At 57.1% G+C, this 14732-nt stretch overlaps 1 protein-coding gene across 3 annotated transcripts; it reads right to left on the minus strand.

Moving 5' to 3' along the window:
* Window positions 1–1281: 1281 nt before the first annotated feature.
* LOC107968882 (C-type lectin domain family 18 member A) lies at window positions 1282–13732 on the minus strand. Of its 3 annotated transcripts, none has more exons than XM_024349945.3 (12): window positions 13503–13732; window positions 12862–12953; window positions 10727–10966; window positions 6244–6341; window positions 5702–5823; window positions 5437–5544; window positions 4818–4910; window positions 4334–4440; window positions 3570–3621; window positions 3201–3297; window positions 2216–2327; window positions 1282–1709 (listed from the first exon to the last, which is right to left on the minus strand). In XM_024349945.3, exons 1-12 carry the CDS (start codon window positions 13624–13626, stop codon window positions 1680–1682), a joined length of 1275 nt encoding a protein of 424 aa, XP_024205713.2. In that variant the 5' UTR covers window positions 13627–13732; the 3' UTR covers window positions 1282–1679. The 3 variants fall into 3 exon arrangements, with proteins under 3 accessions (XP_024205713.2, XP_024205711.2, XP_024205710.2); XM_024349943.3 differs by having other exon boundaries at window positions 2216–2307; window positions 3570–3699; XM_024349942.3 differs by having other exon boundaries at window positions 3570–3699.
* Between the last annotated feature and the right edge of the window lie 1000 nt (window positions 13733–14732).

The raw sequence follows: 14732 nt of genomic DNA on the forward strand, positions 1-14732 counted from the left end.
CCGGGCAGGGATCAGGGGGCTCAGCGCCTTCGCGGGAGGTAGAGAGAGCTGGGGGCATCTGTGTGATCACCCTGCGTAGGTCCGCGCTGAGCCAGGACACAGGACAACTGCCCGCGCCCGGTTAGACAGGCGAAGCCCTGGAAAGCAGTGGGAGAGGGAAAGACTGGGCCGGCGCGGGGCTGCATGCCTGTAACCCCAGCACTTTGAGAGGCCCAGGATGGCGGATCGCTTGAGCACGGGAGTTCGAGACCAGCCTGAGCGACATGGTGCAACCCCGTCCCTACAAAAAACACAAAAAATAGCGGGGCGTGGTGGTGCGGACCTGTGGTTCCAGCTACTTGGGAGGCTGAGGCAGGAGGATCGCTTGAGCCTGGGAGTTCGAGGCTGCAGTGAACCCTGATTGCACCCCTGCACTCCAGCCTGTATGACAAAGCGAGACTCTGTCTCAAAAAAAGAAAAAAAATAGGGCCGGGCACGGTGGCTCACGCCTGTCATCCCAGCACTTTGGGAGGCCGAGGCGGGTGGATCACGAGGTCGGGAGATCGATACCATCCTGGGTAACACGGTGAAACCCCGTCTCTACTAAAAATACGAAAAAAAAAAATTAGCCGGGCGTGGTGGCAGGCGTCTGTAGTCCCAGCTACTCGGGAGGCTGAGGCAGGACAATGGCATGAACCTGGGAGACGGAGCTTGCAGTGAGCCGAGATCGTGCCACTGCACTCCAGCCTGGGCGACAGAGCGAGACTCCGTCTCAAAAAAAAAAAAAAGAAAAGAAAAGAAAAGAAAAAAAATAAATAAATGACAGCCAGACTCACTGGGTTTGACTCCCAGCTGTATGATGTTATGCAAGTTACTCAATCTCTCTGCCTTCATTTCTTCCGCTGTAAACTGGGATAGTGATAACCCCTTGTGGGTGATGTCTGAGGAGCTGGGTGAGGGAGCGGGACTGCACAGGCTCTGACTACCATTGGCCCTGGTGCGATGACACTCCGCCGGTGGGGGCAACACACACGCGTCGTCTCCCAGACATTCAGAGCAACTTCTATTAATACCCTGCCTGCCTGGGCCCCAGCCATGAGAACTGCCCCTCACTGAGGCAGAGTCTGGTCTTCCTCTTACTGGGGAGACCCAGAACTTCCACAGAGTGTCCTGGACCATGAAGGTGACCAGGAAAGGGAATAGGTGGGTGGAGGCCGCTGCAGTGAAGCCTCAGGCCCCCTCTGGTCTCTCCAGGGTCATCCTGGATCATCTGAATTTCCCTTTGAAATGAGCATGCACAGGTTCAGCTGATTCATAATTTAATACCCTGTGGGGTTCATGCCACAGGGAAGCTCCGCTGCCCCACAGGGTCTGGGCCAGGTGGAAGAGAGCAGCCTTTTTGGACCACTGGCGGGGTCCTCTCCTTCGGCATCTAATTGAAGCCCATCTTCCCAATCAAAAGCAGGCGAAGGGCCCCAGCTTCTTCTAACACTCACTCCCTGGCCCTCACTGGCCTCCCTGCCTCTCTCTGCCCAACTTCTGGCATTGTGCAAGGTCTGAGACCTCTTTGGACATGAGGCATGTGGTCTTAACCTTGTTCCAGACAGGTGGAACCTTGTTCCAGAAAGGTGGGCAGACAGGTAAGCAGAGCCGGTGCTCCCAGGGCAGGCGAGGGAGCCATGTGGTCAGGCCTCAGGACCCTAGGCCCCACAGGGAGATGTGCTCCTGGGCTGGAAGGAAGCAGAAGAGAGCAGGGCTCGGTGGCAGCCCAGGCAGTCCCAAGATGGCAGCCCTGCTGCACTCGGTCTGGAAGTGCCCATGGCCGTGGTCCCTGTGGCGCTCCAGGCCTTCCTAGCAGAGGCTGCTGGGAGCTGGTGCCATGCTAGTTTTCACCTCTGCCTCCACCACAGTTCATGGGGCTCCCGGGAACACCAAGGAACCCAACAGGTTCCCAGGCAGCAGCTTTCATGACAGGAGAGGGTCCTTGGAGAAATCCCCTGCAGAGCTGTAGCTCTAGTCCTTCCTGCATGGCCTTGCTGTATGAAGCTGGGCCCGTCGTTGCCCCTCTGGGCTCAGGAGCCCACAGGTACAAGGCCATCAACAGGGCATCCTCTATGGCCCCGTGTGCCCAGACCCACCCTGAACCTGCCACCTAGATACCCTTGCAGGCTGGACCGGGTCAGCAGCACCCCCAAGGTCAGGGATCAGAGAAGGGGAGCCTCAGGAAGTCCCTCACCAAACTGGCAGATGTAACGGTTTCGGGTTTTGCAGCGCTGGTCGTTCCAGTTGAAGGCAGCTGAAGCCTGCAGCTCCACGCAGTTGCCAAACCTGCAGGCCAGGGTGTGGCGCTCAGGAGGCAAGAGTGAAGTCAGGGATCCGGGAGAGGCCTAAGCCCTCCACCCATCAGGACCCTGCATCTCAGGGGCTCCAGTGCCCCCACCTGCCGATGGGGCTGCTGGGAGCCAGGCCCGTCCCCAAGCCCCCAGCCCTGCTCCACTTCTCAGGGAAGCCCCTTCCTGGGGTAACAGCTCTGCCTACCCCATGGCAGCACTCAGCCACACCAGCCTGTGGGGATGGTGGGGACTGGAATAGACAGCCCACTTGAGAGGTACACCTGGGAACCCAACAAGGCCTAGACTTCCTCCAGGCAACAGGTCAGGGGCACAGGCCGGCTGCTGGCAAGGAGGGCTGGCTGAAATCGCTGGAGCCCTTGGTGGCCTCGCAGCCGGACCACCTCCACCCTGGCCCTGGGCATTGCTGGGCTTTGAAGAGCAGGGTGGGGCCACGTGACCAGAGGGTTCTTGCTACAGGATGGCTGGTGGGTCTGCAGGTGCAGGGTTGTATTGTGAATGAGTGCAGGTGGGTGACAGCTAAGGAATGCTGGCATCAGTGTAACTGATGCAGGCAGAGGGCATGCAGAGGGAGGGGTGAGTGGATGAGAATTGGAGGGATGGAGTCACAGCCAGGGGACACTGGGGATGGACAGATGGATGGAGGCTTCCTGGGTCCCTCTCTCCCCCACGTGACGTGCCTTCCGGCTTGCATCTCCCTCACCCCACCACCGGCCCACACCAGCTGTGCCCACAACTCTCTGGCACCTGGGCAGGCACCAGGGAAGGATCAGACCCTCAAAGGGCCCAGCCAGGCAGCGGGATGGGGGGCTCCACCAGGCAGGCCCAAGTGAGAAGGATGCCCAGGGGAGGGAGGCACCCCACACTTACCCGTGGTTGTCAGGCTGCCCAAAGGCAAAACTGGTGAAGGCCTGGTGCTCCCCTGTGGCCCAGCGGAAGGAGTCCTTGGCGGTCTTGTAGGTGAGCCCTGGGCCGGGGTAGTCAAGGTTGGCCCACTCAGACCCTGGAGTCTGCTGCCAGCTGCCTTTCTGGCCCCTCTTCCCAGCGCTGGCAGCCCCCATGTGCTCCCTACCTGGGCCCTCCCCGGGAAAGGGGGTGAGCAGCTGGCCCCGCTCTGGGCTCCAGGCCCTCAACACACCCTTGCCATCTGCTGGCAGCCGCCATGGCCCAGGGTTCCTGCAGCAGGGTGGGGCATCACAACCCCTTACTCACCATACCCTCAATCAGCTGGGCACTCACCGATCCAGAAGTTCCTGGTCTCGAAGTCACTGTCAATCACCTCGTTGGTGGTCTCCAGGTGGCCCAGATAGAAGGCAAGGATGTCCTGCACTTTCTGGCTCTTGATCTGGGCCAGCACCCCGCCTTTCCTCTGTAACCCCACCCTGGGTCACACAGGCAAGGCTCCCAGAGCCCAGGCTGCCCCTTCCTGCCACCCCTGCCCATGGCCTAAGATGCCATGTGTGTGTGCTGGCCGGGCTATCATCACCCCCAGCCCGCACAGCCTCCCTTCCAAGAGCAGGGGTCCCTTCTGCTCCCGTCTGCTTCTCTTCTCCCTGTGCACAGGGGCGCGACCAGCAGCCCACAAGCCCAGGCAAGGTCTGGCCCCTGAGGAGGTTCTGTTTCACCTGCACAGTGTCTTAAATATATCCGAGTTGATTGCCAACCCCAGTAATTAATTGTGGTTTTGAGAGTTGCCAGTGGAAGTGTGGGTTGCTGGTTTTCTTGAACAACCCCGAGCTCTGGCCACCCTGACCTTGCATTCCTGCAAGGCAACCAGTGGCTGGAACTCCCTTAGATAGAGGTTGGTCTTGACCTTGGCCCCTCAGGTCAATAAGTGACCTCCTGGCTTCTATGAGCCTTGGAGTCCACGACCCCTGCTTTATGCTGATGAATAGGGTGAGGTCAGAGACATTGAAGGAACCACCTCTCACTCCAGGGTCCCTGCATTAAGACCCTCACTTGAGGCCCTAGGGGGTTCCTAGGAAGCTAGGGGTGACTGTCACCTGACATTTCATCCTGGCTCTGTAATAGGTGTCTGCCTCTGAAGACACCATGAAGCAGTCTCCGTCGATCCTCAGGTCACAGGTGTGGAAGGGAAAATGCACCTTGGCTGGGGTAGGGGAGCCTGAGTTTGTGTGTGGACTTCAGAATCCCTGCCCTTTCCTGCCCTGCCGGGGAGCTAAGCTCAGGGTGCCCCTTCCTCTGGCCACCTGCTCCAAAAGAGTGGGTGGTGAGGGTCAGGAGTGAGCTGGTAAGTTGGAATATTGAGCTTGCTCTCTCTCAAAAGAAAAAAAAATCCCTGGTTTATAGCATTTGCCAATTTCTTTGGTGTAAATATCCATGCTGTGGCCAGTTTCAAGATCTCAACGTGTTGTCACTGAATGAGTTGGAAAGAGAGGCACACGGCGGGCTCCTGGGAGCTGATGCCCCATTGAAGGGGGGTCTTGAGAGGAGCTGGCTCTTTGGGGGCCCTGGGGCAGGACTCACTGGCACACTGGGCTCCCCCGTAGCCGATGTCACAGACGCACGAGCACTCCTCCTCCCGGAACCGGCCGTGCACACACTGCAGGCTGCACCTCACTGCCAGGGCAGGGCAGTGGGGCAGAGGCTCAGCCCCCAGCCTTCTGGACCCCACGCTGCCCCCCAAAGGCCTCGAACATCCAGGGAATGCCAACCACAGCAAGAATACCCCTCCCAGAGACAGAACCCACCAAGGCTTCCGATTGCTGGCACGCCTGGTGTCTTTGGTTTGGTCCCCATTGCAGAGTGAGGCATATTGGAGTTTGGGAGGTGACCTGCCCATGGTCACAGAGTGGGTTAGGGTAGAGGGGCAGTAGGGCAAGAATCCACTTCTGGGTCCTAATTCTGTCCTCCTCCCAGAGCCTAAGGGGCTGAACCTGATTTCACTTTGAATCTCCTGCACAGCTCAGGGTCTGGCAAACAGCTAGTGCTCAGTGAATGCTTGTTGAAAGAATGTATGCAGTGGGCAGACTCAGGGAGTACACAGTCAGCACCTCTGACACCCTTGAGACTCTCAGGAAGTGTAGCAGCCCTAGGACCTGCCACGAGAGCAGGGCTGGGCACACCCAGGCTCCAGTGCCCTCACCTTGGCAGTATCTGCCCGTGTAGCCAGGGGGACAGTGGCAGTGGCAGGTGCTGATGTTGAGACGTCCATGGTTCTGGCAGCTCATGCGACAAGGATTCCTGGGGACCTCTGGTCAGAGGAGGAGGGGACTCTGAGAAAAGGGTCTCCTCCCAGCAGGCCGGGCAGGAGCCTCCCTGGGTGCTAAGGGCCAGGGCTTCTGGGACAGCCCAGTAGGATGCTACCACCCCCACCCCAGGGTCACCAGACTGAGCCCTCATGCACTCACCACAGAGCCCCCCTGCATGGTCCCAGGCTTTGAAGCAGCCTGAGACACTGGCTGTGCAGAGCGAACACCAGGCACCCTTCTTATAGGGGACGATTGTCTTCCCGTTGACCTCCCAGTTGCCTCTGTGAGGACGAGCAGGCACCACAGGGTGTGGGAGGGCCTGGCCTTGGGCAAGGCAGTGGCAGGGCCCTGCTGCCTGCCCCCCTGGCCCCTTCAGCTCCTGCGGCCAGGCCAGGGAGTCAGGGAGCTGGGTGAGATAGGGAGATTCCCTGGGAGAGAAGAGATGGCCTCCAAACCAATCCTGGACAAACTCCCTGATACCAGGACCAGTATCCAGGAAGGGACATCCGCAGAGCAGCACCTTCTGCGTGGCCAGAATCTTTAGCACCCTCTGCCTTTCCTCTCCTCCCCTCTCCCACCAAGGGTGCAGAGCAAGGCATCAGGGACTCTACTTTCGGGTGGATGTGTGGGAATCTCACCCTCGGTGAAAGCACCCCTCCCTGTCTCCCAGACATCCCAGCAGAGGGTATAGCAGGGCTTACCCGGGGGAGTAGGCACAGACAAAGGCTTCTATCGCTGTCTGGCCTGCAGAGCACAGGTGCCGCCCACAGCCCAGCTGGCTTGAGGTGGCCCACACGAGCTACAGGAGACACAGGGGATCAGAAACCCTATTGTGAACCACCCCTGGGGAGGGGGACACAGCTTTCGCTATCATCCAGGTGAACAGAGGGCTCCCTTACCTCCTCGAGGGCTCAGGAGCAGCAGCTGTCCCGAGCAGGGGTAGAAGCGTGGGTGGGAATAGTTCAGGAAGGCTTATTTATTTATTTATTTATTTATTTATTTTTGAGGTGGAGTTTTGCTCTTGTTGCCCAGGCTGGAGTGCAATGGCCTGATCTTGGCTCACCACAACCTCTACCTCCTGGGTTCATGTGATTCTCCTGCCTCAGCCTCCCGAGTAGCTAGGGTTACAGGCGACTGCCACCATGCCCGGTTAATTTTTTTGTATTTTTAGTAGAGACAGGGCTTCTCCATGTTGGTCAGGCTGGTCTTGAACTCCCGACCTCAGGTGAACTGCTTGCCTCGGCCTCCCAAAGTGCTGGGATTATAGGTGTGAGCCACCGTGCCCGGCCTAGGAAGGCTTTCTTAGTTGAGAGGGGGATGGAGAGGGGAGGTACCTGAAATGAGGGGAGATTGTTGATGGGTGGAGGGGAGTAGCCAAAAAAAGACTGGAACATCAAGGGCCTTGTGACTGCATGGTGACCACAACCATTCATTTCTTGCACTAGGCCACTCCTTTAAATGTGACTCTGCAGCTTTTTGCAGCAAAGAGAGGTGTCTCTTTCCTTGCTCCTTGAATCTGGCTGGCTCTGTAACTGGTTTGGCCACCAGAATGCCACAGAAGTGATACTGAGCCGATTTTGAACCTAGGCCTTAAGAGACCTTGCCATTTCCACTCATTCTCATAGAACCATGCTCAGTCACCACATGAACAAACTCAGTATAGCCTGATGGAGTTTGGAAGGCCTCATGGAACACAGATGAACCATTAGAGGCCTTTTTGCACAGCCAGCTCCCAGCCAGCCCCCTAGTTGATTGCAGGTGTATGAGTGGGCCCAGCCAAGACCAGAAAACCTCCCTGCTGAGCCCAACCCAAGTGGCTGACCTGCAGAATCGTAAGCTGCTAAATTTTGGGGTAGTATGTCATGCAATAAAAGCTAATGGATACAGGTCTGCAAACCAGTTTAAAGTCTTAGAATCAGCAACAGTTTGGAAATAGCACAAATGGGCAATATATAAGAAGAGTGAAACAAACTCTCCAGTAGAGACTAAAAATGACATGTACAAGACTGGCTTGTAGCAGGCAGATGTGAACATGTGATCATATACATGTATCCAACACTTAAAGAATATGTATCGTTTTTAGGAATGCATGGGACTTTTGCAAACCACAAAGGAGGACCACACATTAGACCACTAAGCAAGTTGCAACAAATAGCAAAGAATCAGCACATCCTACAGGCCACATTCTATGAATTCAATGCAATGAAATTTAAAGTAAATAATTTACAAGTAAATAGAGAAGATAACATAGTTTAGAAACTTAAAGATACACTTCAAAATCTAAAACAACATCATGGCCAGGTGTGGTGGCTCACATCTGTAATCCCAGCACTTTGGGAGGCTGAGTTGGGTGGATCATGTGAGTTCAGAAGTTTAAGATCAGCCTGGCCAACATGGCAAAACCCCGTCTCTATTACAAATACAAAAAATTAGCCAGGCATGGTGGCACACACCTGTAGTCCCAGCTACTCTGGACCTGAGGTGAGAAGATCACCTGAGCCCAGGAAATTGAGGCTGCAGTGAGCTGAGATTGCACCACTGCACTCCAGCCTGGGCGATAGAGCCAGACCCTGTCTCAAAACAAACAAAAACAACATCATGATTGGAAATAGAAAAAAACATCAAAACTTATTGGATGCAGCTGAAATCGTTTAAAGGGAAATTTATAGCTTTAAATGTATATAGTAGAAACAAAAAAAGATTTAAAATTAATGATCTAAACATTCACATCAAGAAAATTAGAAACAATAATAGAGGCTGGGCGTGGTGACTCAAGCCTGTAATCCCAACAGTTTGGGAGGCCGAGGCAGGTGGATTACCTGACGTCAGGAGTACTAAAAATACAAAAATTAGCCAGGTGTGGTGGCAGGCACCCGTAATCCCAGCTACTCAGGAGGCTGACGCAGGAGAATCTCTTGAACTGGGGAGGTGGAGGTTGTAGTGAGCTGTGATCGCACCACTGCACTCTGGCCTGGGCAACAGAGCAAGACTCTGAATCAAAAAAACAAAAACAAAAACAAAACAAACAAAAAACAACCACCAACAACAAAACAGAGTTAGGTTTTTCACACCTTTGAGTCTGACAAAACTTAAGGAACCAAGGCTGGGCACAGTGGCTCACACCTGTAATCCCAGCACTCTGGGAGGCCGAGGCAGGTGGATCATGAGGTCAGGAGATCAAGACCACCCTGGCTAATATGGTGAAACCCTGTCTCTACTAAACAAAATACAAAAAAATAGCCAGGTGTGGTGGCATGTGCCTGCAGTCCCAGCTAATAGGGAGGCTGAGGCAGGAGAATGGTGTGAACCCAGGAGGCAGAGCTTGCAGTGAGCCGAGATCGCGCCACTGCACAGTAGCCTGCGCGACAGAGCAAGACTCCGTCTCAAAAAAAAAAAAAAAAAAAATTAAGGAGCCAGAAGATCTTCGGGAAGTGGGAACTGGTTTGGTGGTCTGCACAGTTGGTGTAAGCACTTTGCAACACCTAGTTGTAGGGGCACATGTTCTTTTTTTTTCTGAGCCAGGGTTTTACTCCTGCTGCCCAGGCTGGAGTGCAATGGCGCAATCTCAGCTCACTGCAATCTTCACCTCCCAGGCTCGAGCAATTCTCCTACCTCAGCCTCCCAAGTAGCTGGAACTACAGGTACACACCATCACACCTGGGTAATTTATGTATTTTTTTGTAGAGGCAGGTTTTTGCCATGTGGCCCAGGCTGGTCTCGAACTCCCGGGCTCAGGCAATCCTGCCACCTTGGCCTCCCAAAGTGCTGGGATTACAGGCGTGAGCCACCGCACCCAGCCTTGTGTAATATTTAAACATGCACAACCCACTTGCACAGGTAGTGGAGGTATTAAATATTTCCTGGGATTTTGCTTGTGTTTTTCAGTGCATCTGAAGAGCGCCAGGTGTGTGTAGAAGACCCTCAACAAATATTTGTTGAATGAAGAGAAAAAATGGAAACTTGCTTGGCAGTGATGCTCCTGAACTTTGGGAAGATTCCCTCCAGGGAGGGACAGCGGGAAAAGGGGAGGAGCAGGGCTTTAGTTTAGTAGCATCTTCTAAACCTAGGTAGTGGGTAAGAGTGGGGCCGTTTTAAATTTATGTTTGAGGCTGGGTGCGGTGTCTCACACGTGTAATCCCAGCACTTTGGGAGGCCCACGCAGGTGGATCACTTGAGGTCAGGAGTTTGAGACCCAGCCTGGCCAACATGGTGAAACCCTATCTCTACTAAAAATACAAAAATTAGTGGGGTGTGGTGGCTCGTGCCTGTAGTCCCAGCTACTTGGGAGGCTGAGGCAGGACAGTCACTTGAATCTGGGGGGCAGAGGTTCTAGAGAACCGAGATCAAGCCATTGCACTCCATCCTGGGTGACAGAACAAGACTTCGTCTCAAATAAATAAATAAATACGTTTATGTTTGAAATTATTTATATTTCAGATTGAAAAAAAGTGGCTTAGGCCAGGCATGGTGGCTCACGCCTGTAATCCCAGCACTTTGGGAGGCTGAGGCAGGCAGATCATTTGAGGTCAGGAGTTCGAGACCAGCCTGGCCAACATGGTGAAACCCTGTCTCTACTAAAAATACAAAAAAATGAGCTGGGTGTAGAGGCGCACACCTGTAATCCCAGCTACTTGTGAGGCTGAGGCACAAGAATCGCTTGAATCTAGGAGACGGAGGTTGCAGTGAGCTGAGATCACGCCACCGCACTCCAGCCTGGGGTGACAGAGTGAGACCATGTCTCCAAAAAAAGAAAAAAATGTGGCGAGGCACAATGGCTCATGCCTGTAATCCCAGCACTTTGGGAGGCTGAGGTGGGTGGATCACTTGAGGCCAGGAGTTCAAGACCAACCTGGCCAACATGGTAAAACCCCATCTCTACTAAAAGTATAAAGCCATTAGCCAGGCCTGGTGGCACATGCCTGTAGTCCCAGCTAGTCAGGAGGCTGAAGTACAAGAATCACTTGAGCCCAGGAGGCGGAGGTTGCAGTGAGCCGAGATCACGCCACTGCACTCTAGCCTGTGCAACAGAGCAAGACTCCGTATCAAAAAAAAAAAAGTAAAACTAAACCAATGGGAGGAAAAGGAATCCCAACATTTAGGACAAACTGTAGCCTCTTCTGAGATGGCCCAGTGGAAGTCTGTATCTGGGAGCTGGCACGCTGGCCTCACCTGCAGCACACTCACCTGCGTGTAGTGGGTGCAGGTGGCGTTGCGAGCACACTCTCCTGCCGCGTGGCTGTACCGCTGCCCCTCTGCAAACCATAGGCTGACCACTTCGACAAAGGACGCCAAGCCCGCGGGCAGCAGCTGCATGTTCCAGCCCACTTGCAGGGTGCGCCACAGGCCGGACGCCAGGCTCGGGGTTGGGGTTCCACAGAGGGCTGCCCTGGCTTGAGCCAGTTGGGCCAGGCTGTCACTCCAGTCCTGGGGGCAGCACAAACAGACATCTGTGGGAGGCCTTTGACTGCTGGGCCAGGCCTCAAAGATTCAACTCCCTTGCCATCTCTGAGCATCCACCGGGTGCCAGGTCAGGTGGCAAAGAGAGCACCGGATGAGGAGTCCTGCTGGAGGAAGCACTGGTGTTGTCTGATGTCCCTCCAGGAGGAGCCCAGCTCCTCTCACGACTGAGCCTCCATCTCCAAATCCTGTCGTGGGCATCCTTCGGCCCTGCCCAGGCAGTGGGACCCGCTCCTGCTGTCTTTCTCCCATCTGGTCATGTGAGCAGTGCCCACGTGTTGCAGACTGGTTCCGTGTTTGGGCCCTGGCCATTGTCAGAAAGGCTCCACTGCTCCCACCCGGCCATGCTGCCCTCCTGTGATGCAAAAAGCCCTACAGCCACGCCTCTCTGCCCTAGTCTCCTGCCCCCAGGAGCCTGGCCTCATATGCTCCCCACCACGCACAGCTGACCCCGCCCCCTCCCTCTTCTTAAACAAGGGGCCTGGCAATCACCACCCCTGGGTGACTTGGTGCAGTCCCCTGATCTCCCGAGACTCCCTGAGCTCATCTGTAAACGGAGCAGGGAGGTGCCTGCAGGATAGGACTCACAAGCACTGAGTGGATGCAGGGAGGGGGGCCCCTCGGGGCTGCACCCCAAGCCAACTTCATCCTGCACTAATGTCCATTGGGGTTTTACCTCTGATGAAGGCTGGGGCCAGGAGCTGGGGGCTCCCCGGGGTCCCTCAGCAGCCCTCCACCCCCACAAGACCTTCAGTCTCCACTGTGTCCAAAGAAGGGGTGCCCTGGAGCCCTAGAGGCCCGGAGGGTGCTCGGGGCCGGGCCACGAGGGAGGCTGAGCCATGGAGCTCCATTTGCACCTTTACGGAAATGAAGTTTTCTAGGACTTTGACAAAAGGGCCCTGGAAAGGGTGCCAGCTGCCAGCCAACGACCACCGCAACCCCTCCTGGGGTCCCAGGCAGGAGTACCCAACTACGGAGGTCACAGCTGGGAGCACCCCTGGTTGCCCAGGGTCTGAGCCTGAGGAGAGGCAGAGCCACTGAGGGCTGGGAATGGGGGAGAAGCGACCCCCCGCATTTAGCCACCCCACCCCCACCTCCTGGGAAACTGACCCTAGAGTGCTCAAGGTCGCCACCGTGGCCGCCTGCCTTGGAGGAGTTCATGGGAAGCAGCCATGGGGAACCCTCCCGCCCCCACCACCCTGCCCTGGCTCCCTGGCCTGCTAACATGGGCTGGGGCTGCTGGGGTCCCAGACAATGGGGGGCAGCGTTTCTGAGCCTCCAGATGACAGTCCCAACCCCGCAGCCCCAGCCAGGCTGGTGGGGAACTCTATACCCCCGACCCCCGGCCCCTGCTGAAAATGTGGAAAATGTGGACGAGTGAGTGAGCAGAGAACACGGGCAAGGCCCGTCCTAGTGGCTCAGATAAGCTCAGGAGGAGGCGCCGGGCCCTTGCCGCACAGAAGCCCCTCCCCAGCCCAGCACCACCTTCTCCCTCCCTGGCCCGGCCGCCCATCCTGCAGGGCTCCTCGTGAAGCTCCCCTTCCCTGGAGGAGGGGATCCGGCTCCTCCTGTGGCTCCTGGTCTCTGTGGCAACAAGATGCCAGGGAAGGCCCAAGGTCCTGCCCTTCAGGCGAGTGGGAGCCAAGGGGCCCGACCTCCTGAACTGAGGGTGGGGGGTTAAGAAACTGCAGAGACCCCCAGCAACCAGGGCCTCCGTCCCTCAGGGACAAGGTGGCTGGCTGTGCCTGCCCACCCTGGTCAAGTGGAAGGGCACCTGGACAGGCGTGGCCTCCTGAGCCGCCCTCTGGGGTCCGCGCCTCCGGCCACCCCCCTGGCAGAGCCCAGCTGGGTCGGGTACTCACCAGCCTCCGCATGTCAGCCGCAGGGGGCTGGACCCAGCTGCGCAGGCGGTTGTGCAGGGAGAGGAGCAAGAAACTCTCCTTCCTGTTCAGGGCTGGGGTGGAGACAGAAGGTCAGGCAGCCCGAGGATGGGGGGACCTGAACCCAACACACGGCAAAATAAGCATGTGTCCCTGCCCTTGGAAAACAAGATGGGAGAGGAGTGTGGTGGGTGCAGGGGACGTGGGGCATAGCAATGGAGCGAGGCTGAGAGAGAGACCAGGTACAGCAGGCGTGGGCTGAGTGCTGGGGTTGGGGTGGTGGGAGGGAACAGCGGTGGGGGCTGGGTGTAGCGGGGCCAGCCCTGGCTCCCAGCAGGCCCCTGTCTGGGGCTCCTCTGGGCCACTGAGTTTCTCCAGGCCCCAGCCACAGCGTTCCTCGGGCGTTCCTCCTTGACCCCAGCCCTGGCCCTCCTTCCTCCTCCTGCCTCCCCAGTCCAGCATCCACCCCTGACCGCCCCCGGGCTGTCCCAGGGCTTCCTCATTAAACCACCCGCACGGCCTGGGGCTCAGGCCTGGGACCGGGCTTCCAGAAGTCTCCTAGCAGCCACTCCTCAGAGCTCGTAATGGTGCCTCCACCTACCTCCTCACCAGGTGTCCCTTACCTCCGGCCATCGGAGCCTGCTCCTGCAGCTGGGGTGGCCACACCTCTGCCCAGGTGGTGCCAAGGAGGGCCAGGAGCACAGCCAGGAGATGCCCCCAGCCAGGGGAGGTCTCTGGATGCAGCATGGGTCTGTTGGGCCCGTCAGGCGCTCGGTGCACAGCCTGGCTCAGCCACCCGGCTTGTTTCTCAGGCTGGATGGAGCTATTCACAATCTCCAGGAGTCAGGCTGGGCTGGTGGACAAAAGAGGGAGGCTGGTGAGTGAGTAATCAGTGTGTCCAAACAGCCTCCTGTTGGCACTGGCATGAAAAGAGACAACTCCGGGGGATGCCTGCCTGCTCCGGCCTCGGCCTGGCCAGCCCGCCCCCGACAGCAGGCAGAGTGGCGTGCACTGACCCGCAGCCCCTGCTAATCATTGTGGGATTATTAGCACCCTTGGGGAGCCCCCAGAGACCCCGCTGATTGGCCCGCGGACATTCCAGTGCTGCAGATTAGTGACCGATGGCTGTGTCCTGGCTGGGACAGTGTCCTCCGAGCCCACTGATGGCTTCTGCTCCCCAGCCCCGGGCCCTGGGAGGAGGACCTCGGCTATGGTCCTTCTGGTGAGCAGGAACTGGGCAAGACCCCAGGGGAGTTCTTTCCTTTCCTGGGAAGCTCATCCCAACCCTCCAGCCATGAATTAAAGATAGGCAAGAGGTAACCGCACACCAGAGGGGTGCAATCTGTGGGCTCAAAGGGGGGCGGGCTGAGGCTGCACCTGCACGAGGAAAAGGGTGCCTTAGGAAAGTCTGTCTGGGCAGGGTCGGGGGCTGGGCCCAGCCCCGGTGCCCACCACCCTCACCCACGTGACTACAGGCCAGGGGGGGAGTGAGGCAGGAGGAGTCAAAGCAGGCGGGGACCAGAGCACGTGATGCCCTGGGCTGACTCCAGTCCTGCTGGGATCACGTCCGCCTCTAGAAAAACAGGCGGCGTAGCAGGTGGGCAGCACGTTGCCATGATGTGCCATGGCCCGGCCGTGGCTGGCGTGATCCCACCAGAGTGAGCTGAAGCAGATCTGCACCATGGGCCAAGTTTCTCAGAAAATACATGGCTTCCTGCGGGCTGCAGCCTAATGCTCACGTTCCTCTCGGGGCAGACCGAAGGTTATTCAACCAGGGCAAAGGACAGCCTTGCAAACCAACTACATCCTCCTTCTGGAGTTTGTGTGACCCCTGGCCCCTGAGCCCATACCCT

The sequence above is a fragment of the Pan troglodytes genome, chromosome 18, assembly GCF_028858775.2.
Source record: "Pan troglodytes isolate AG18354 chromosome 18, NHGRI_mPanTro3-v2.0_pri, whole genome shotgun sequence".
Classification (NCBI taxonomy): domain Eukaryota; kingdom Metazoa; phylum Chordata; class Mammalia; order Primates; family Hominidae; genus Pan; species Pan troglodytes.